The 21,753-nt window shown below is 37.2% G+C and overlaps 3 protein-coding genes across 3 annotated transcripts; all 3 read left to right on the forward strand.

Annotated features, from left to right (window-relative positions):
* The first annotated feature begins 2,767 nt into the window (after positions 1-2,767).
* On the forward strand, positions 2,768-4,241 carry LOC130046296 (keratin, type I cytoskeletal 9-like). The gene is made up of 4 exons (XM_056161293.1): positions 2,768-2,844; positions 2,994-3,060; positions 3,151-4,026; positions 4,133-4,241. Exons 2-4 carry the CDS (start codon positions 3,000-3,002, stop codon positions 4,141-4,143), a joined length of 948 nt encoding a protein of 315 aa, XP_056017268.1. The 5' UTR covers positions 2,768-2,844; positions 2,994-2,999; the 3' UTR covers positions 4,144-4,241.
* Positions 4,242-12,050: 7,809 nt separating this feature from the next.
* LOC130053755 (uncharacterized) lies at positions 12,051-13,493 on the forward strand. The gene is made up of 4 exons (XM_056161296.1): positions 12,051-12,102; positions 12,253-12,319; positions 12,410-13,246; positions 13,381-13,493. The coding sequence occupies exons 2-4, from the start codon at positions 12,259-12,261 to the stop codon at positions 13,389-13,391; spliced, it is 909 nt and encodes a 302-aa protein (XP_056017271.1). The 5' UTR covers positions 12,051-12,102; positions 12,253-12,258; the 3' UTR covers positions 13,392-13,493.
* Positions 13,494-19,352: 5,859 nt separating this feature from the next.
* LOC125668897 (uncharacterized) lies at positions 19,353-21,511 on the forward strand. The gene is made up of 3 exons (XM_056161292.1): positions 19,353-19,418; positions 19,666-21,267; positions 21,392-21,511. Exons 1-3 carry the CDS (start codon positions 19,355-19,357, stop codon positions 21,409-21,411), a joined length of 1,686 nt encoding a protein of 561 aa, XP_056017267.1. The 5' UTR covers positions 19,353-19,354; the 3' UTR covers positions 21,412-21,511.
* The last annotated feature ends 242 nt before the right edge of the window (positions 21,512-21,753 follow it).

Below are 21,753 nucleotides of genomic sequence, written 5' to 3' on the forward strand. Positions count from 1 at the left end.
TATAACAGTCTGAATACCAACCAAGTTATTCACAACATTATAACAGTCTGAATACCAACCAAGTCATTCACAGCATTACAACAGTATGAATACCAACCAAGTTATTCACAGCATTATAACAGTCTGAATACCAACCAAGTCATTCACAGCACTATAACAGTCTGAATACCAACCAAGTTATTCACAGCATTATAACAGTCTGAATAACAACCAAGTCATTCACAGCATTATAACAGTCTGAATAACAACCAAGTCATTCACAGCATTATAACAGTCTGAATACCAACCAAGTTATTCACAACATTATAACAGTCTGAATACCAACCAAGTCATTCACAGCATTATAACAGTCTGAATACCAACCAAGTTATTCACAGCATTATAACAGTCTGAATACCAACCAAGTCATTCACAGCACTATAACAGTCTGAATACCAACCAAGTTATTCACAGCATTATAACAGTCTGAATACCAACCAAGTCATTCACAGCATTATAACAGTCTGAATAACAACCAAGTCATTCACAGCATTATAACAGTCTGAATACCGACCAAGTCATTCACAGTATTACAACAGTCTGAATAACAACCAAGCCATTCACAGCATTATAACAGTCTGAATACCGACCAAGTCATTCACAGCATTACAACAGTCTGAATACCAACCAAGTCATTCACAGCATTACAACAGTCTGAATAACAACCAAGTCATTCACAGCATTACAACAGTCTGAATAACAACCAAGTTATTCACAGCATTACAACAGTCTGAATATTTCTATCACGGGTATGACAGCAATATATCACGGAAATCCAATAAATTTAAACTACGTAATTAAAAACTACATATGTACATGTTCTGCATCACAAGTTTTTAAATAAGTTTCAGTGCATCACAACTTTTAAGTCTCATCTTTCAGCATGAGAGTACTAAATTAACTTATTCAATGTATAACGAAAGGTTACGCAGTGAGGTAGGTGCCCCCGAGTAATCAGTGCACCGTACTACCCATAATTCTATAGTTTTCACACTATGGCGTCACAATATAAAAGTACGTCACTAGTTTATAGTTGTGTCGCGGGGAAAATGTCATGATATTTTACCGTTAGTTACTACCGTTATCAAATGTTCAAGCTGTACATGTGTAAATCTGTTCGTCAGATGATTCATTTCCAGTTTTCTTTGATAATAGATGTCTCAAGTTTTTATATATAGTGTGCACTAGTTACAATAATCTTTATATTACATTGTGACTTTGAAATCGCCCCCGATGTGTATAGTCATTTAGAATAAAGAGGGTCAATCCTGTATACATATCGACTTGGTACAGGTGAAAAGTGATGATATCTTACTTCGATCAAGGTATTTTCCAAAAGGTACCTATAGTTGCAGATGGAGGATTTTGATACAGAAGGTAGGATTTTTTTGCCTCGTTTAAATAAAATTTGGCAGTGAGTGTGGGAAAACTCAACATTTCAATCGAGATTATGAAATTGCTAAATAGAAAGGATATTGTACTGCTCCAGATCACTTTCTACAGATCAAGTCTAAACTGCAAATGATTTGAGTGCATTTTTCACCTGTGTTGAGGTGATAAACGACTGAATGTATAGCGGATAAAAATAGCTCTACATCACTTGTATGATGATGTAATAGTTACGGTAAGCGAGGGAATTCCCATGTGATACGATGTTTATGTATTGACAAACGATTTGTAGTAAAATATGCGACGCTTGGAAGAATTTTACTTTAATTTGAATATGCAGTTATTACTTGTTAATTTACTCGGTACACCTTATTAACCTCACTGCGTACTGAACAATTTTGAATAATTTAAATCAAAATAAATGTTTATTGTTAAAAATGATGATGTTAGCCCAAAGTAGATAAAATTCACATGACAGGTAAATGATTAGAAACTGACCTTTTTGCAGAGTTATCTGCCCTTTGTAAAAAATAAGAAAAATATAATTTTCTGAGAATGTTTGTAATCTTATTTCATATTTTCATGACGTCACCATCAGAGTGAAAAATTCACAAGGAAGACGTTAAACAATATACAACTAACAACCATATTTCATAAACAGAGAGTGTATGTAACTTTTCACCAAGAGATTTGTATGTAAAATATGATTTAAAAAAGATTAATAAAACGTGCGCTTCCCATACACTTCAACGTAATATTCTAGGTGAAATAAATCTAACAGTAATCAAAATTATGAAACTTCCTCTGTTGGATTATTTTTATTTCATGAACCCTTCAAAATTATACCATGGTTACAAAAATCCCATCATCCATTTACTAGATATGAAATATGGCCATGATACATTAAATACCTTAAACAGTATTAAACGAATCGTACTAAGGATAATGATTTACAGAAAATGAATAATTTTCCATTAAACATATGAATGATAGTAACAATTCTTGTCATAAAACGTAAAGAAAAAAGATAGAAAAAAATCTTACAAACACGATGAAAATGAATTGAGAAATATTTTCGAAACAAGAAGGAATCCATGTATGAAACCACTCTTAAGACTGTCGTTGTCTTTTGTTTAATTTTACAACATTCTGACGAAAGTCAGCAAATAAGAAGCATCAAGAACTTCAAATCTAATGCAAACAAAAATTTCTTGGTTTTCTTAACAGTCGACATGCATAATCAAGCCTTTGATGTTAAACACTTCCGTATTCAGAATTGCATAACTCATCAGAATCAATCGATGTATTTGTGTTCCGATCCGCTGGCGAACATATAAAAGGACCGTTCTCCTTAGTTCTTGCAGTTTGGGCTGCCATTCAAAAGAAGAAACAACCAAGAACAGAAACAACCAAAAGGTACCTTTAACTTTTCTTTTCAATTTGTTCCTATCTTGCCAGACTTAATTATTGGATAGCTATTCGTCTTATCATTTCATATTTTAGTTCTAAGAACTGCCTTTGGTTTAAATCAAACGATCTCTAACTGATGGTTATTTATTTTGTAGATCACCATGCTGAAGGAAGTTTGTTTTCTGTTAATGGCCACATACGTGGCGGCAACCTATGGCACAGGTATAATTGCTGAATTTTTCTGAATCCTTGATAAGTTCCGTGTTCAATAGAACATTTTTGTATTACATGCCCGTTTCTTTACTTTCACAGGTTACCCCTCACAACCAAGCTATCCAGCCCCGACCTACCCCAACAGTGGATATCGTTATGTCGTCTACGTCCAATACCTCTACTACTTGTACGCTGTGTACGGTCCCAACTCTGTCCAATACATTCAGTATTACCAATACTTGATCAGATTGCACATCATTCCTCAAGGATTCTCTTTTGGACCTGGCAGATTCCCAGGCGGATTCCCAGGTGGTATCGGTGGAAGTAGAATTATAGGGGGTGGTAGCGGCATAACCCCGATCGGAGGGGGGTTTATCCCGGGTGGTGGTTTTCCAGGAAGCAGCGGAGGATTTCCCAGCGGTAGCAGAGGAAGCTCTCTGAGTTTCTCTAGCGGATCTGGTTTTTTCTCTGGATCCGGAAGTGGTTTCCCTAGTGGTGGATTCCCAGGCGGACTTTCCTCCGGCGGATTCCCCAGCGGATCTTTCCCTGGATCCGGAAGTGGTTTCCCAAGTGGTGGATTACCTAGTGGTGGATTCCCAGGAAGTATCTCTTCTGGTAGCATTTCCAGCGGATCTGGTTTTTTCTCCGGATCCGGAAGCGGTTCCCCAAGTGGTGGATTCCCAGGCGGACTCTCCTCTGGTGGCTTCCCCAGCGGATCTGATCTTTTCCCTGGATCTGGAAGCGGTTTCCCTAGTGGTGGATTCCCAGGAGGACTCTCCTCCGGTGGATTCCCCAGCGGATCTGGTTTTCCAAGCGGTGGATTATCCAGTGGAGGATTTCCAGGCGGACTCTCCTCTAGCAGTTTTTCTAGCGGTAGTTCCATCCTGAGCAGCGGCAGTTTAGGTGGTGGTCCTGGTGGTATTGGAGGTCGTCCTGGTGGTATCGGAGGAGGAATTGGAGGCAGAAAGAAACTTGGTAATCTTATGGTTCTTTATCATTGCTTTAAGATTTATGATATTTCTTTCTAAAGATTCAAAGCAAGACTTTGAAAAACATAAATGTTACTATATTTGTATTTCAGGTTTTTACTAGACTGTTCCCGGATTGACTGAGATGGATTTGACCTTGAACCTGCATTTCATGTGATTTACTTATTTGTTAGGTTGTGGAATAAACAAATGACGCCCAAATTGTCTTGTATTAATTTTGCTTAAGGAGGTTTTAGTATTGTTAAAACTTGACTATTGGCGTAGTTGGAATGGAATACTTCGTATAATATATAGAATGTTTCATAAGAATTATATGGAAACTCATAAGTGCAAACCAGATAGATAATCTGGAAGAAAAAACTAAATGAAAGTATAAAATAACTGGTTAGAAAACTAAATTAATGAATAAAACGCAAAGATGATCAAATCAACAAGAGGCCCATGGGTCACATCGCTCACATGAGTCACTTTGGCCATGCTGTTGTTCAGCTATTGTGATTTTTAAAAGATTTGCTTTTTGCAATCTTTATTACCATCAAAAAGTTTGACCTTCATATTGTGGCCCCAACCTAGTCCAATAGGGTCACGGTATAACCATGATACAACGTCACAAGATAAAAAAAAATGGTATAAAATATAAGATATTGCCATAAGGAATATGAAAGCCCTAACTTAATAGTTCAGGAGATACTGCCTAAGTTAGGTCTCATAAAAGTAGGTAAAACCCAAAAGTCAAGGTCAAAAACGTTGATACCAAAAGAAAGGTAGTATCACAAGGTAGCCAAATATGAAAGATTGATTGAATATTGTTTAACGTCCCTTTCGAGAATCTTTTATTCATATGGAGACGTCACCATTGCCGGTGAAAGGCTGCAAAATTTAGGTCTATGCTTGGCACATACGACCTTTGAGCAGAGAGGGGTCTTTATCGTGCCACACCTGCTGTGACACTCAGTTTTTATGTTCTCATCCGAAGGACCGCCCCATTTAGTCGCCTCTTATCACAAGCAAGGGGTACGGGGGACCTATTATAACCTGGATCCCTACGGGACATATCCACATATGAAATATGAAAGCCCTATCACTAACCATTAAAAACTTCTGAGCAAGGATCAAGTTTCAAACAGATAGGACAAAAACAATATCCCCCTTACCTTAGTCACGGAGGCACAAAATTGAATCAGCACAAAGGAATATTTACCTTTGATATGATTTAGTGTGGATCTGCCAATCTTGAAAATGTTTGGTTTTAATGTCCTGTATAATCCCATATCAGATTTTGATATCCTATTATGGCTCCATCCCTACCCCCAGAGCCCGTATACTGAAGAAACTTGAATTTGCGTGACCTGAAGATGCTTGTATATCAATATGACTTATCATGACTCCTCTGTTCTTGACAAAAAGATTTTTATAAAGACGTTTCCCTATATATTCCCAAATCAAATATTGATCCTCTATTGTGATCCTATCCTATTCCCGGGGATTATCATTTGAACACAATTCAATCAACACTACCTGGGATTGCTTGTATATTAATATGACTAATCATAATCCTGTTGTTATTGAGAAGATTTTTCCTATATATTCACACGTAAGATTTTGATCATACTGTGGACTCATCCTTCAATCGGGGTTCCCAATTTGATGCTTGCATATTAATAAGAGTAAATTAACCATGGCTATATTGTTCTTGAGAAGATTTTTTAAAGATTTATGCAATATATTCCAATTTGAAACATTGATCCCCTATTGTGGCCCCATCCTACCCTGGGGTTCATGATTTGATCAAACATTAATCTACACTAGGCTGCTTGAATATTAATAATAATCAGGACCTTGTTCAGGAGAAGAAGATTTTTAAAGGTTTACATCATCCTATATATTCCCATGCAAAACTTTGATCCCCTATTCTGGTCACACCCTACCCGCGGGGGCTATGATTCGAACAAACTTAAATCTACACTATGTCAGGAAGCTTTTATGTAAGTTTCAACTTTTCTGGCACAATGGTTCTTGAAAAGAAGTTTTTAACAATAAAAAAATAAAATTATCCTAATTTTGCATTTTCTTGATTATCTCTTCGTTGGAGAGAGAGCACGGCCCTTCATTTGAACAAACATGAATCCCCTTCACCTAAGGATGATTTGTGCCAAATTTGTTTGAAATTGGCCCAGTGCTTCTTAGTAAGGAAGATTTTTAAACGATACCACAATTCATATTACTAATTCCTTATTATCTTCTCTTCAAAAAGAGCATGGCACTTCATTTGAACAAACTTTAATCCTTTTTACCCAAGCATGCTTTGTGGCAAGTGTGGTGGAAACAACCATACAGTTCTTGAGAAGTTGAAAATGTTACATATTTATGTAGAAACCGATGGGCGCCGGACAAAAAGTTATATAAAAAAAGCTCACATGAGCTTTCCGCTCATATGAGCTACAATCGAGATTATTGAAAAGAAGACTAGATCATTTATATATAAATTACAATGAGTCAATACAACGATATCCATTACAAATAAAGTAGTGATTGCAGACGGATGATAAGGAAGGAATGCTATGGCAACCGTAGTACCATAATTATCAAGACGTTGTCAACCTTTTTATACTTTTTAATAGACAAACATACAAAACAAAATCCCTCTACTCACGGATACATCATCATTATTCATTTTATCATCCAGACCTTTTATTAATCCTTTAGAAAGTGTGAGGCCTGGCTGTCCCGTCGTGATCGAAGTCTTTCTTTCCATACTTGGCGATACTGCACATTCTAGGTCACGTTTTACTAACTCATCCCGCGTCAGCTTTGGTCTGTCTGGAACTCGATATCTAGTGACATTCAGTGTACGAACCTGTGATATCCGACCTGTACTACGCTCAACATAGCCTAACCATCCCAGCCTACATGTCTGGAGAATATCGTTAATGTTTCTCATGGAAGGCGAGGATAACGAGGAGCGATCAATCTCACAACTCCCACTAGGAATACAAAATAAAGAGTCGGGCAAACACGAACTCCTGGACATACCAGAGGTGGAACCAGGTGCCCAGGAGGAGCAAGCATCCTGTTAAGCCCTGTTAAGCTAATTAATGAAATTTGAAGATAACGAACAGTTATCAAAATCATAACTCCTGTAAGCGACTCAAAAGGGGACATTATTTCAGGATTGACAAGGCAAATTTATCCTATCTTGGCTTTGTCGTTGCGCATCAGTTTCCTTAGAGTGGAGGTTGTTAATGCCCATGTTTCAGAACCATATAGCAACACGTCTAATGTAGATTGGATATAGACGGTCCCTGGTTGTGATTGCCAGATGTTTGCTCGTCAGGATTGGAAGAAGTTCTCTGAATTTTTTCCAAACAGACTTACACCGTGTTGTTGCTACAAGTTCACAGCCATCGCGAGAGTGTTCACAAGGTAACAGAAGTCCGCTAAAACTTCAAGTGTCACCTCACCAATTTTTACCTCTATCAAAAGGTCGAGCGAGTCCATGACAACGCGGGCACTTGTATCTTGGATTAGATTTAAGAGGACCATTGATTCCACTACATTTCTTATGGACCCAGCGTGAGCAGCTGTTACAGAAGACGGAGTTCCTGTCTCTGGCTTTTAGACAGACTGCATATGGGTACTTTCCTTAACTTCTCATAAATTCCATATTCAGCCTGATATCATCTTTTTGGTCTTACCCATGTTGACCTTGAATCCTTTCTCCTCCAAGCTCTTCTTCCACTTGGCCACTCTTTCAATCAGAGACAGCTGCTAGATCATTAGTATATAGGAGCTTTTAATTAAGGGCATCTTTACGAAATTGGATTGACAGCGCTTCCAGAACAACGATAAACAGCAACGGACTCAAAACAGATCCTTGATGAACACCAATATTGACATTAAACTCATCCCTGTAGCAATCTCCTACTCGAACACGGCTTCTCGCATTAGGGTATATGATCTACACTTTATTAACTAATCCATTCTTTAACACGTAACTTAAGCATCGCCCACCAGATGGATTTAAAAATCCCTCTACTCACGGAAATGAATTAAAAAATCTCTCCACTCACGGGAATGAATTAAAAATATCTTCTCTCATGGGAATGGATTAAACGTATCTTCTCTCATCGGAATGGATTAAACATATCTTCTCTCTCATTGGAATGAATTAAAATTATCTACTCATGGGAATGAATTTAAAAATCTCTCTACTCACGGGAATGAATAAAAAAAAAACCTCTACTTCACGGGAATGAATGAAAAAAATCTCTCTACTCACGGGAATGAATTAAGAATATCTCTTCTCACGGGAATGGATTAAAAAACCCTCTACTCACGGGAATGAATTAAAAATTCTCTCCTCTTATGGGAATGAATTAATAATATCTCTTCTCACGGGAATTGATTTCAAAATAGAAAGAAGATTTTTCACCTTTACTTTACAGATGAGATGAAATCAATTTGATCGGAAATGCATATGTACAGGTATTTCCAGAATTTCTGTTGATTTTATCTCTCTTATGATGACTACTTAATCGAAATTTCTCATGATGACCTTTTTCAGTTTAATGTTATTATCATTATCATCATCATCACCATCATCATGGAAAAGAATATTGTATTTTATTTCATACAAAAAATCACACAGGGAACATACATCAAAAGATTATCCGAACATACATCACAAGATATTGAACATACATCACAAGATTATCGAACATACATCACAAGATATTGAACATACATCACAAGATTATCGAACATACATCACAAGATATTGAACATACATCACAAGATTATCGAACATACATCACAAGATATTGAACATACATCACAAGAAATTGAACATGCATCACAAGATTATCGAATATAGCAACATTTTACACGCCATATCAGCAGGGATTTTAAATATTTCTGTTTTAAAACTGCATTTCTAAAAAATAAATAAGGCAAAATCCAAAGTATTTAATTCAAAATATTATATTACATAACCACCACTTTCATCTACATCAGATTTATCTGGTATGTTTTTCCCCTTTATAGACGTGCTTTCGATGGCGATGAACTTGATTACACGACACGATCTATCTATTTAGACTGCCTTACCGCACACGACAATGTTGGAAATTACAAATAGCTTGATAAATGAGATATTGATATTGCATTTATTTATAGATAAAAGCTTTGACAGATAAAGGTGAATCATCTGTAATTGAAGACATTTTAAATAAAACTGAAAGTATTTTGCTATATCATGAAATGTGTGCATAACACTTTTTAAATCAAAACAAATTACATTTCGCGCTTGTAAGAAACAAATTTCATCTCTTTTTTAAAAAATGCATGAGGGTATTATGAAACATCGCAGTTCATACCCTCAAGTATTTTAAAAAATAACAATAGCCGAGTTCAACTTCGTTGCAACTTGGCTAAAAATCATTTTTACATGTATATTTACATTCTACTTTCATTTCTGTCGCGGTGATCTAGAGGTTAGAGCGTTCGCCCTGCATGCGGAAGGCCGGGGTTCGAATCCCGGCCGCGACAGACCTAATTCTTTAAAACAGGTAGTGACAATTCCATCGCCAAACGCTCGGCATCAGGTGTGAATGTCACGAGTCCTCGGAGATTACTTTAAAAACGGATGTCCCTAAATTTGAAGCCCTTCATGGGTCTTGGTGACGTCTCCATATGAGTGAAAAATTCTCGATCGAGAGAGAGAGAGAGAGAGAGAGAGACGTAGAGACGTTAAACAAGATACAATCAATCAATCATTTCTGTCGAATTCCCAGGCGATAAAATAGATAGACGTATTTAACAAGATTATATTCGTATTGTTTACAACCGCAGCGCGTTTATGTCCATCATTACTATTTGTTAAGATATCCAAGGCAAAAGCATTGGAAATATAGATAATAGAAAATGACCTTAGATACAAGCTTTTTCAGACCTACGATTTGCATCTGATAAATTCTTCAGAATAGATGCAATAAACACCGCGGTCCTCGCTGATTTCGTCACAGAACATACATTTTGTAGGTCCTGTTTATTGCACATGTATAAGAATTATACAATGTTCGCAAATAAATATCAAGATTATCGAATACAAATCAAAATTTTCGAATAGGAACATTAATTTTTTTTAAATACAAATCAAAATTTTCGCATATAGATACAACTGTATCAAGGTTATCGAATATAAATCAAACTTTATGGAATAGAAATAACAAGATCATCGAATATTAATCACGGTGTACAGTCACTTAATCTTTTCTCTTATATTTCTTGTAAAATTGGCATTGCTTTCATCATAGACAATGAATGCATGTTTGTTGTTAACTAGTTCGATCCGGTTTTTAGTACCACCTGTCCATGTAATCATTACCAAATATGGAGCGTCATCAAGGTCAAGGAGTGCATTGGCTGTTCCGTTTATCGTAACGAATGGGTCATAACATCTGAGAGCTGAATGTCAATCATATTCCATGTAAGAATATAGCAAAATGTGCGGATGAAAATAAATGACATAGAAAGAATACACAAATAAAAATAATACCTTCATGTTTAAAACAATTATTATGATGAATACAAAACATACCGTATGGTACATGAGGGTGGAAAACAATGTTTTAACAGAACCAGAAAAAACATACTAAAGAGCATATAACGCAGATATACACTGTACCTATGTCAAAATACAAGTTTAACTACTTACAGTTCTATCGCAAAAATGTAACTGGACATCCTCAAAAGGCGAAAAATGCAATACTGTACATCATCAAAGTGTGACTAGCATATCATACCCCAATACTAGAAATAAATGAGTAATGTTACATACAGCTATATCACAATTATTACCCGTGATAAATGCCCCCCAATGGGAGCGCTATCTCCCCAGGAGTAAGGGTGGCCGGAGGTCTCTTTGTTTACATAAAGTGGAATGCGCATCAGTTCAAGTAACTCGATCAGAGATTAAATTAGTCGTCTATAAAAAAAAAAGTGCAGATTGGCAGATAACAATCCATATTGGATGCAATATGAATAATTTATTGCCATAAATTATGTTAAATATAAACAATAGAATGTCTCTCTTTGTTGTTTCATCGAGTAATGAAGGTAGCAATCATTGCACACACAAAATACATAACCCGCTTACGCGAGTAACCTTCATCACCCGATAAAACAACATTGCATATAAATCAAAGTTTTCACAGATAAATATCAAGATTATAGAATGTACATCAAAAACTTAATACGCATATATATCAAGATTATTGAATATATATCAAAATTTTCACATATAAGTATCAAGATTATCGAATAGGAATCAATCTTGAATTTTTGCACCTATACAAATCAAGATTTTTACAATATTGTAACATTTTACACGCCATAATCACAGGTATGATAGCAGCATGTGAGGGAAATCCATGGTCAATATCTATAAAACACGTATAATAATAAACTACCTGTATCACAACTTGTAAGTTCAGTACTATTAAATTGATTGATTAATTGTATATTGTTTAAAGTCCCTCTCGAGAACAATTCACGCATATGGAGACGTCAGTACTATTTAATAAATCGTGCTACATGTATAGATAATTATTTACTGAAACAAGTATTTTTTCATTCAATAAATGAATCATTGATTGGAAAAGTATTCTTTATAAAACGTGAAGAAAAATAAAAATCTTACAAATAACTAGTATGACTACGTGAATTGAGAAATATTTCCGAAAAACGCAATCCATGTATTAAACCACTACTAATTCTAACGTTGTCTTTTGTTTAATTTTACAACATTTTCCAAAAGTCAGCAAACAATAAACGTCAAGAATTTCAATTTTAACACAAAAATAATGTTTCTTGGTTTTCTTAACAGTTAACATGCATAATCAAGCCTTTGATGTTAAAGACTTCCGTGTTCAGAATTGCGTACTCATCAGAATCAATCGATGTATTTGTGTTCCGAACATATAAAAGGACCGTTCTCCCTAGTTCTTGCAGTTTGGGCTGCCATTCGAAAGAAGAGACATCCAAGAACAGAAACAACCAAAAGGTACCTTCAGCTTTTCTTTTCAATTTGTTTGTATTTTACTAGTCTTAATTATTGGATGACTATTCGTCTTATCATCTTATATTTTAGTTCCAAGTTATTGCTTTTAATTTAAATCAAACAATCTCTAACTGATGGCTATCTATTTTGTAGATCACCATGCTGAAGGAATTTTGTTTTCTGTTAATGGCCACATACGTGGTGGCAACCTATGGCACAGGTATAATTGCTGAATTTCTCTGAATCCTTGATAAGTTCCGTGTTCAATAGAACATTTTGATATTGCATGCCCGTTTCTTTACTTTCACAGGTTACCCCTCACAACCAAGCTATCCAGCCCCGACCTACCCCAACAGTGGATATCGTTATGTCGTCTACGTCCAATACCTCTACTACTTGTACGCTGTGTACGGTCCCAACTCTGTCCAATACATTCAGTATTACCAATACTTGATCAGATTGCACATCATTCCTCAAGGATTCTCTTTTGGATCTGGCGGATTCCCAGGTGGTATTGGTGGAGGTAGAATTATAGGGGGTGGTAGCGGCATAACCCCGATCGGAGGAGGATATATCCCAGGTGGTGGTTTCCCAGGAAGCAGCGGAGGATTTCCCGGCGGTAGAGGAGGAAGCTCTCTGAGTTTATCAAGTGGATCTGGATTTTTCTCTGGATCCGGAGGCGGTTTCCCAAGTGGCGGATTTCCTAGCGGTGGATTCCCAGGCGGACTCTCCTCCGGCGGATTCCCCGGTTCCGGAAGCGGTTTCCCAAGTGGCGGATTTCCTAGCGGTGGATTCCCAGGCGGACTCTCCTCCGGCGGATTCCCCGGTTCCGGAAGCAGTTTCCCAAGTGGCGGATTTCCTAGCGGTGGATTCCCAGGCGGACTTTCCTCCGGCGGATTCCCCGGTGGATCTTTCCCCGGATCTGGAAGTGGTGGATTCCCAGGCGGACTCTCCTCTAGCAGTTTTTCTAGCGGTAGTTCCTTCCTGAGCAGCGGCAGTTTAGGTGGTGGTCCCGGCGGTATCGGAGGTGGTCCTGGAGGAATCGGTGGAGGAATTGGAGGAGGAATAGGAGGAGGAATTGGTGGAGGAATAGGAGGAGGAATTGGAGGAGGAATAGGAGGAGGAATTAGAGGCAGAAAGAAGCTTGGTAATCTTGCATTTCTTTTTCAATTTCTTACAAGATTTAAAGGTTTCTGATACCTTATTTTTGTCAAAGGCAAATCAAAATGAATTTTATAAAGTAAGAAGATATGACATAGATGTGTATTTTTATATTTCCAGGTTATTACTGAACTGCTCCTATATTGACTGGGATGAATGTAAAGACACTGAATTAATATTTCATGTATAGGCTTACTTTTCAAATTGTGGAATAAAAAAGAATGACGCCCAAAGTTGTCTTGTATAGAACTACAGTTGATGTTTGAGTACTGGTTGTAAGATGTAACAAAAGTATAAGAGGCAGTTCTTGTTAACTTCACACCGAATAAAGAAAGTGTTCTTCCTCGTATGTTATCAATGGAATACAAATAACCAATCTTCAAACGTCCCAGGGTTTTAAAACGCTTTGTAAAAAACAAAGTAATTGCGAATGTTTATTGATCACCATAAATGACTAACGACACGAACAATATGGAATTGTCGTATTATCTCTGGACGACATGTCTCTTCTCCAGGACGAGAGAATATTTACACAGAATCGAAAATCAAATTAATATAATAAAAACAAAGACAAACTATCATTAAAACTAAACTACACAGGTAAGGGAAAATCGGAACGTCCACACATTGTAAGGTCATTCATGGAGCTATATCTGTTGTCAACGAGAATCAAGACTTTGCAGCACAATCGCGCGCTATATATATATATATATATATATATATATATATATATGAATAAAATAAGTCCCTGGTATAGGCATATGTGAAATCTTCATCTGAATTTTTTCCTCTCTCTCTCTCTCTCTCTCTCTCTATATATATATATATATATATATATATAAATATGATATTCTTGTCTTTCTACCAGACACAAGTATTTGTCAATTCTATAGGATATAGGATAGACCGAATTTTACATGATGACAAAAAAATAAGGTATAGTGTCTTTGCAATCTGATTAAAATACAGATCTTTCATATAGCGCACAGCGCAGAGCTGTGCGCTATTTGAGAGATCTGTATTTTAATCAGATCGGGGTCGTGGGAGTATTTTAGAGTGAGAACATGACTTTTGTTTTTTCCCTATAAAATAGATTGAAACAGGAAGTCCTCCTGAGGGATATGCAATTTTGTCAATTAAAACTAATTTTCGTATTACTAAAAAATCATTGCTGTGATTGTGTTCTACTGGGGACAAAAAGTCTTCTTTTTTTAGATTAAGGGGATAAAGTGACACTTCAGTACGACGCTATTTCCATGGAAAATACAGTCCCCTTTAACGAAAGTTCCCAAGTTTCCATTCTAGTGTTAAAAGTTACATCTGGGTGCGAAAAGTGTGATGTGGCTTTATGATGTACATGCATCAAGAATGACGAAGATACCTTCTTAACTGGGACAGCTTTTAGTCGCCATTGATTATAAAATTTTGTTCCTTACAAACCGTATTTCAAACCTTCAAAGCCACGTTGGATGGTGTCATGATTATGTGAGAGACGGTTCGTTTGGATTGATGGTTTTGCTTTGTGATACACACTACTTTACCTTTTATTCCCCAATATTTACTTTTTTATCCTTCAATAAAAAAGCATCAGAAAGTTTTAATGATATATTCTTATAACTGTAAAGACCGAACACTGAAGTCAGGCGTATGAGCATTCTCGAGCTTGGCCTACACGTGTGTAGAATGAAAACAAAGATTCGTTGCCCATTTCCATTTCAGACAACGTAAATGCCTAGGGAAGTTGATCCTACCTCTGATGTGGTTAATATTACCAACCAAATACAAGAAATTATTCCAATTGCGGGATTTTTCAACAATTCTTCACTCAGTAATTGTACTTTCAATTTATCGAAGTGACACCATGGCCGATGAGCACCAGTGATTCTATCTACGCTGTTTATGATTAGAAAATTAAAAAAAAATTATAAATGAATTGTTTAAAGGTCAGATTGTACAACTTTGTTAATAATTTGATATTTAATTGAAAATTAATTCACGAATTGGTCTCAAGACAAAACACGGAGAATATACTTTGTCAAAATTTTGTTCACTTGTATCAAGATGTACAATGTATCTAGCACTAATGTTTAAAAACTGCTTGTTTATCTAAAAACAACAACAACAACAAAAAACATTAAATAAAAACTTGTACTGTAAATTTTTATTTGTTTATGAATATTATTTCAGAAGTTTGTTAGATTCTGATTTTAGATTTAAGCTAGTCTATTCTTAGTTTAGGGTCTCGAGGCTTGGTTTATTATTTTTTCAGCATCACGCACTCTTTTCTTTCGTATGACATCATACATGTATGCACTGTATCAGTGGCTGCTCCATTAATCGCTACTTATCCAAAATGATTTGGCTGGAATTTAAAAAAAAAAATGTACACATCAATTGATTGATTGTCTGTTTTACGTCCCGTTAAAAATGTTTCACTCATATTGAGACATCACCAGCTGTAGGTGAAGTACCTCAAATTTAGGTCTATGCTTAGCGCTCAGGGCCGTAGCAGTGAGGATTCTTTAATGTGTCAACGCCTGTCGCGACACGGGACTTAGGTGGCTCACTACACCTAGAAATAGTTTCTCAAACCAGTAAGAATTGATTTAATTATAAAAGATATGATGATATACAATAAGTATGTATGCCAAAAAAAGCAAAAAATATGCAAATTCGGATAAAATCATGATTAAAAAAAAAAAATTTCAACACATATGAATAAAAGACTCTGGGGGATTTGAACTCGAAATCTACGGTTCACCAGCCCAGTGTTTTAACCACTGAGCTACGATGATAGACAAACAAATCGATCGATACAAGTAATTGCACACAACATTTGAATCGCCATCTTGTGACGTGGTGTCATACAGAGTTGTAGTGAACTACCTTAAGTTTGACACGGCCATTGCACGAGCGGGACTTGAACTCATGACCTGGTTACAATTGATTGATTGATTGATGTTTTCCGCCACACTCAACAATTTTTCAGTTATCTGGTGGCGCCCAGTTTTTATTGGTGGAAGAGAGAACCCAGATACAATGTACCTGGGAAGAGACCACCGACCTTCCGAAAGTAAACTGGGAAACTTTCTCACTTACCGGCGCGAGCGGGATTCGAACCCGCGCCGACAGAGGTGCGAGGCCATGTGATTTTGAGCGCGATGCTCTAACCACTCGGCCACGGAGGCCCGACCTGGTTACGAAGCGAACGCTCTACCATTGAGCTACCGTGACCGGTGCACACATCAAATGTTGATATAAGCAATGGGTTATTATTTTTTGAAACACACGTTACTCAATTTCTATGCACACACCGTTGCAATTATGCAACTACATCTTTCAAAAAGTCATAATTCATTGCGTAAATGCATCAGGGCTGATAAAATAATTAAAACGTACCTTCTTTGCATGAAATGTCACTTATCAGGATAGCGAACAGTCACCAATCTCTTAACTCCTATGAGGAATAGAAAATAGAGAGTTGGGCAAAGACGGACCCCTGGATATACCAAAGGTGGGGTCAGGTGCATAGGAGGAGTAAGTATACCCTGTCGATTGGTCACACCCGCCGTGGGCCCTATATCTTGATCAGGTAAACGGGGTAATCCGTAGTCAAATCAGTGTGCAAAGAACGGCCAAACAATCGGTATGAAACACGTCATACAACATTTGACCCAATGATATGTTGTATTGACAAACTACACTGTAGATCATTATAACGATCATAGAATTTGCGAAATGCTGACTTTAAATGAGACTGTTGATACCCCTGTAACATCGACTTATTTGTCAGTAGCCTGCCCTGATTTAAAAACGGATCATACGCTGAACAAGCTCTTGCGTATCAAATCAGTTCAGAGACATAAACACTATTGCAGGTGATAATGGAATATAGCTAAATAAATATGGGAAGTTGACGAAGAAGTTGAAGTCATCCCGTTTGTCATAAACTTGAGTTGTTAATTTTTCGTTCACATCTATGTTCAATAAAATATCTAAGTATGAAGCACATGTGGAAAACTCTGTTATGTCTTTTATTTCGAGTTTACTGGGGTATATTGAATCGACATATGAATGAAAATGATATCTAAATGTCGATTTGAAGGCCACAGCTAGAGATTATTTCTTCTCATGTAGAAGATTTTCAATGAATTTTGCCTCGTAAGAATATAAAAAGAGGTCAGCTTATAAAGGAGCACAATTCGTGCCCATGAGAATTCCAACAGACTGTTGGAAGACCTAATCAGCAACGACTACGAAGATATTGTCAATGAGGAACTCCTGCATCTTTTTAATATCAACTTCAGAGTACTTGTGCATAGAATCAGAGTGGTGTTTAAGAAAGTAATTTTTTGATTTACTAATCATAAGATATGAATATATCCTTTTCCCATTTTTATTGAAGAAGTAACTTTCTATGATGTAAAAAATTATGAAGTATTTCCAACGTTTTAAAAATCGTTTTAAGAAACTGCAATGCTTTATTCCTCATTCTAATGAAATAGTTCAAGGATACTTATAAAATGAAAACGATGGTATTTTATTTTTTTCATGAAAGGAAGATAACGAACAGTGGTCAATCTCATAGCTCTTATAAGGAATACAAAACGAAGAGTTGGACAAACACGGACCCCTAAACACACCAGAGGTGGAAACATGTGCCTAAGAGGGGTAAGCATCCCTTGTCGACCGGTCACACAGAAAAATCAAACTGAGCACTTCATTATCAAAGCATGAAACATAAATTAGGATTTCTATTATTAAACAGTTCGTAAAATTTCTTTATTTTTACGATATTTAACATCGTTGATATCGTAATACTTCACAAAGTTTATCCTTGGTCACAATACAGTGCTTATTGTTAACATGAATTCTTTCGCAGTAGTGAATATCGTCATTATAATTCTCTTTCAAACTCAACATCATTTAATGTTTTCACACTAGTTAACATAGTTTTCACACTCTTTAACTTCAGTTAATATTTCCACACTAGTTTACATCATCAAATGTGTTCACACTGTTTAACTTCATTTAAATTATAAATATTTTCACACTAGTTAACATCATTAAATATTTTCACACTGTTGATATTGTTAAACCCACCACAGAAGTTTCAGAAACTTCTTCAAGTTCATATTGATCAATTGATTAATATTGTTTTGCGTCCCGTCGAGAATTTTTTATTCATATTTGGACGTCACCAGCTCTGTTAAAGGGTTAGCTATTTCTTCTATCATAAATATCCATTTGACACTAATCAAAATACATTTATCATACATATAGCCAAACGTAATTAAAAATATATATGTTTCCTAACTTTAAGATGGACGCATGAATAACTGAATTGCAAATCCGGGACTAAATCTGACCCTACCTGGTTTATAAAAATTCCCCTAATTATGTCATCAAAATCATCAGATAGTAGTCTCAGTAAGAGTATTCCAAGCGGTTCAATACGGCAAAGACATTTAATATTAAAATATATCATCAATTCCTTCTTACAGCTCGTAAAAACATTCCAACACAATCCAAGACAATTTAATAAAATTATAAGAGTCATACAACACCGACCGGTGAACAATTTAACATAGGTTTGGTCGAAAGATTCCGCCAATAGTTCATAAGGTATATATAAGTTACGAACTTTGAATAAACGTGAAACTATTCACCCAGATGGATGCGTCACTCAAATGTTTGATTTTTCTGTCTGTTCTTACATTTGTAAATTTGTAATGCATTTTGACTAACAAACAGACATAAGTTTGCGTAATGTTTCCATAAACGATTACAAGGTTTCCTATGCTGTTTTAGTGTAAATCATCCCATATTTTGCTCAGACATGTAAACTTACAATGCACTTGTTTTTGTGAAACTGAAGTGATTTACAAATGTTTTGCTTCTAAAATAAAAATTGCAGATGTGGTCATGTTGTGGTATGGGTATATAAATACTGATAGTCACTGGTAAAGACACATCAAACAGTCCCCAAGGAAGAAAGGTAATCAACTGCCCTGTTCTGTATCATTATATTCAGCAATAGTGTAAAATATGAAAATTCACAAACTCTTAACATTTTTTTCCGTTGTAGATGATGATGATGGTGAAAATAGGAGTTCTTCTATCGGTCATGGCGGCCACAGTGTTCGCGAAAAATTTGGGTAAGATTTACATTAATGCATTATTGAGTTTTGTTGTATCGATATTTCGCCTTAACGGTTTTTGTTTTGAAAAATCAAAATTAAAGAGTTTCCATCCAAATTTCTTTTATACTAAAAGCAGAATTGATTGAATCAATAGGAATTTGTGACTTGGATCAATTTTGTTCATGCTATTATTAATAGTTGTTTGAATCAATAAGAAGTTGAGGTTTGGTTTAATTTTGCTCATGGTATTTTCTAACATTAGGTCATGGTGGTCTCCCTTCCCTCCAGCGCCCTCCTATTTCTATTCCTGGTCCCGGTAATTTCCCAAGTTTCCCAGGCTCTGGTTCGTCGTCCTACTATTACATTCAGTATTTGTACTACCTGTACCGCACCCAGGGACCCAACTCCTCAAGCTTCCAGCAGTATTACCAATACCTCAGCAGGAGAGGCATACTACCGCGCGGAGGCCTGCCATTTGGTGGTGCTGGTGGTCGTCCAGGATCACAGACTTCCAGTGGCTCATCATTCACTTCTTTCTCATCATCAAACAGGGGTTCACCTTTTAGAGGAAGCGGCTTTCCAGCTTTGAGCGGTGGTTCTCCTTTGGGCGGTTTTTCAGGACTTAGCGGCGGATCTCCTTTGGGTGGTTTACCCGGACTTAGCGGAGGTTCTCCTTTGGGTGGTTCTCCATTTGGAGGAAGTGGTTTGCCAGGATTGAGCGGTGGTTCTCCTTTGGGCGGTTTATCCGGACTTAGCGGAGGTTCTCCTTTGGGTGGTTCTCCATTCGGAGGAAGCGGCTTGCCAGGATTGGGCGGAGGTTCTCCTTTGGGTGGTTTATCAGGACTTAGCGGAGGTTCTCCTTTGGGTGGTTCTCCATTTGGAGGAAGCGGTTTGCCAGGATTGAGCGGAGGTTCTCCTTTGGGTGGTTCTCCATTTGGAGGAAGCGGCTTGCCAGGATTGGGCGGCGGTTCTCCTTTGGGTGGTTTACCAGGACTTAGTGGAGGTTCTCCTTTGGGTGGTTCTCCATTTGGAGGAAGCGGTTTGCCAGGATTGAGCGGAGGTTCTCCTTTGGGTGGTTCTCCATTTGGAGGAAGCGGCTTGCCAGGATTGGGCGGTGGTTCTCCTTTGGGTGGTTTATCAGGACTTAGCGGAGGTTCTCCTTTGGGTGGTTCTCCATTTGGAGGAAGCGGTTTGCCAGGATTGAGCGGAGGTTCTCCTTTGGGTGGTTCTCCATTTGGAGGAAGCGGCTTGCCAGGATTGGGCGGCGGTTCTCCTTTGGGTGGTTTACCAGGACTTAGCGGAGGTTCTCCTTTGGGTGGTTCTCCAATTGGTGGAAGTGGTTTGCCAGGATTGAGTGGCGGTTCTCCTTTGGGCGGTTTACCAGGATTGAGCGGAGGTTCTCCTTTGGGCGGTTTATCAGGACTGAGCGGAGGTTCTCCTTTGGGTGGTTCTCCATTTGGAGGAAGCGGTTTGCCAGGATTAAGCGGAGGTTCTCCTTTGGGCGGTTTATCAGGACTTAGCGGAGGTTCTCCTTTGGGTGGTTCTCCATTTGGAGGAAGCGGTTTGCCAGGATTAAGCGGAGGTTCTCCTTTGGGCGGTTTATCAGGACTTAGCGGAGGTTCTCCTTTGGGTGGTTCTCCATTCGGAGGAAGCGGTTTGCCAGGATTGAGCGGTGGTTCTCCACTCGGAGGAAGCAGTTTGCCAGGATTGAGCGGAGGTTCTCCATTTGGCGGAAGTGGTTTTTCAGGACCCTCAGGTATTGACGGTTCTTCCGGTTTAGGAGGCGGCTCTACTTATGGAGGAAGTCCTTCATCTGTCGGTTATGGGGACTCTAGTTACGGATCTTCCGGGTCTTATCCCTCCCGTAAGTGTTTTTAAATCAAGTTCATGATAAACTGTTCTATTGATATAATTAAAACAATCCACAAATTCACTTTTTAAAAGTTTTATTTATTAAATCCTCTTTATTTTACATCTTCAATTCACAGAAAAAAGCGGACCCTATTAGATATTCGAAATGAAGAAGATGGTAGATGGGGACAGAAAGCTGTGTAAGATACTTCACGAATAAAACACTGTGTTTGGACAATTATGTGTTGAATAGTTTTACTTTCATATATATATATATATATATATATATATATATATATATATACCGATAATTTTGTATTTGACCTTGTATCCATGTTGTGGATCCGACACTTTGAGGTATCGGGTGTTGTTGGAACTTTAGTGTTTATATATATATATATATATATACACAATTCAATAAAAAAGCAGGAAAATATACATCACCTGAGGATGGATGTTAAAATCCAGAAAGCGCTAGTGATTTAAATATATTTTGGAA

This window comes from Ostrea edulis, chromosome 4, assembly GCF_947568905.1.
Source record: "Ostrea edulis chromosome 4, xbOstEdul1.1, whole genome shotgun sequence".
Taxonomy (NCBI): Eukaryota; Metazoa; Mollusca; class Bivalvia; order Ostreida; family Ostreidae; genus Ostrea; species Ostrea edulis.